This window comes from Penaeus japonicus, unplaced genomic scaffold, assembly GCF_977035675.1.
Source record: "Penaeus japonicus unplaced genomic scaffold, GWHDUDI00000001_assembly GWHDUDI00000031, whole genome shotgun sequence".
NCBI classification, from domain to species: domain Eukaryota; kingdom Metazoa; phylum Arthropoda; class Malacostraca; order Decapoda; family Penaeidae; genus Penaeus; species Penaeus japonicus.
In genome coordinates, this window is record NW_028234433.1 from 5,270,043 (window position 1) to 5,272,542 (window position 2,500).

Genomic DNA, 2,500 nt, shown 5'->3' on the forward strand with positions numbered 1-2,500 from the left:
CGCATTGAGAATGTCAACCACTTGAAGAACCTGGAACTTCTTGAACTGGGAGATAATAAGATAAGGGTGAGATCATAGTTGGTTGACAAGATAGTAGAGTGTTTCCTATGAAGATTTGTACAAGAAAGATCAAAAGATTCAGTTATCAAGATATAAATCAGTACTTTCTAGTGAATCAGCACTGGCTTCTTTTATTAGTAAATAGCTAAGATAAAAACTAGACTGTAATACTCATAATACCCATATCATCGTATAGGAATTGATAATCATTACAATCAGTCAACTTTCTGCTTGACAGGTAATTGAAAACCTAGATGGAATGACAAATCTGAAGAGTCTGTTCCTTGGGAAGAACAAAATCACAAGACTACAGAACTTGGATTCTCTCATTCATCTGGAAATTCTGGGTGTACAGGTGAGTGTGAAATCATGCTTATTATTATTATTAGTAGTAGTATTATAGTCGCAAAGTCCAGTGAAGTTAGCACCATTCCCTCCTTGTGATTAGTCACATATCTATAGGGGTAGTGGCTAATTTCACATGATATGATACTGGTGACTATAGTGTAGTAGTAGTGGTAGTAGTAATAGTAGTAGTAGTAGTAGTAGTAGTAGTAGTAGTAGTAGTAGTAGTACTAGTACTAGTAGTAGTAGTACTACTACTACTACTAGTAGTACTAGTACTAGTACTAGTACTAATAGTCATTGTCATAGTCCTGACTGCTGGCTAACCTGATGAGGGAGAGAAGAGTATCCAGCAGTGAGAACACTGTCAGACAACTCTGATCCAGGTTCTTACCCTATGAGTGAAGACACATTGTAGGTTTTCAAAGAAACACATCCTTAGAGGAGCCGCTACAGGTTTCACCCAACAATTCATACATTGTTGAACCTTCCTTATGACAACAATCCAGTTGTTTCTACTGCTTGAGATTGCCATAAGTGATATGTCCCTCACAGCTCTCTTGAAAGATCAGGAGTATAACACCCCTGAGCAAGACATAATGGAATTACCATCATGCCAAGAAAGTATAGACATCAGAAATTTGGTGAAGTTAGTCCAGAAAGAAATCAAACCCCTCTAATGCTAGCATCAGCTTGCATTGTTTGCTAAAATGAAACATGTGACAGTAGCTTGTGAGTAAACAGAAGGGAATCAAGACAGTGTTATTAACCCTATGACGACGGTGCGTCACACCCGTGTGACAGCTAAATTCCCGATGCCGGGGTGTCATGCCTGTGTGACTTTTTCAATGCAATATTGCAATGGCCTGGCATAGGGGTTTTCACTTATCGCCTTGCCCCGTCATGAAAGGGTTAAAAGAGCACCAAGTAAGAAAAGAGTTCAAATTTAAGGCAATTATGCCTTGTCTATCCTAAATTATGATAGAAGCTAGAGGTTGCACAAAGAATAGGAGTGTTGAAGTGGTTAATGATCCTGCTAATCAGAACTAAGAGCTTCAGTCTTAACAAACAGAAATTTATAAATGAAATATCTGTTCAGTTGGATTAGTCAGTTAAAGGCTTACCAAGAAGGGAGATTTTGTTTGTATTTGTAATAGCGAAGGACAAGATGTAACAGCCATAGAGTGGCAAGAACTTTGCCTACTCTGTTGCCACTGGAAGGTGAAAGATTGACCCATCAAACAGTTAATTCATCAGATAAAGCAAGAGTTGACCTAAGTGCTCAAGTATCTGAACTCCATGTCATCAGCAGGAGCTAAAATGCAAAATGAAGATAAAAAACTAAGTCATATTCAGAAAGAATCCAAAACACAGATCAAGGAACTTTCACTCCATTAGATTTTAGGAGGAAGGGACCCTCAGGCCAAAGCCTTGTATGCAAGGCTCACTGAAATCATGTCATAGAAAAAAGATGACAACCAAGGATCTAATATAATAGCTTGAATGAAGTGTCACCTGTCATTCTTGATCTGCCCTACTGTGCCTGAGAGGAATTCATTCATCATCTTTTCTCATCAGATTAAATTTTAATTACTTTTTGTTCAGGATATTTAAGACAGATCCCTTATTATCAGTTGTATTACTTTTCCCTAAATATGCTGGAAGGGTTTTGTTTAATTTTAGAGACAACATTGGTATATATGCCAGTATCTCAGATGATGTCTACTTTTTAAATGACCTGTGTGTTTTTTATTATATAGAATATTTTAAGTCCTTATACACCGCATGAATATTTTCTATTAGTGATTCAGATATTTAATGATAAAAAAAATAAAATAGGAGTTATGTTAAGGTTATCACTTTGATTCAGGTGAAATTCAAAGAAGGCCTGAAGTTAATTAGGTGATGAGGAAGGTACACATACCGTGATTGAGGTAGTGAAATGATAGAAATTTTCAGTATATTCAGTAACTTGAAAGCAGTATTGTTATTATTGATATTGTTTGTATATTCCATTATAACTCTCAATATTTTTTTGGTTTATTGTTATCATTGTTTTTGATATTGGTCTTGAATCATAATTGTTGTTGTTGTT

At 36.0% G+C, this 2,500-nt stretch overlaps 1 protein-coding gene across 3 annotated transcripts in view; it reads left to right on the forward strand.

Annotated features, from left to right (window-relative positions):
- The window catches only part of sds22 (protein phosphatase 1 regulatory subunit sds22), a 16,102-nt gene that overhangs the window by 3,784 nt on the left and 9,818 nt on the right, over positions 1-2,500 (forward strand). For all 3 annotated transcript variants that reach the window (XM_043029867.2, XM_043029865.2, XM_043029866.2), the window contains 2 exons: positions 1-66; positions 299-415. The exon at positions 1-66 is cut by the window's left edge and continues 97 nt beyond it. In XM_043029867.2, the coding sequence (XP_042885801.1) occupies positions 1-66; positions 299-415 (183 nt within the window). The remainder of the gene's footprint in view (positions 67-298; positions 416-2,500) is intronic.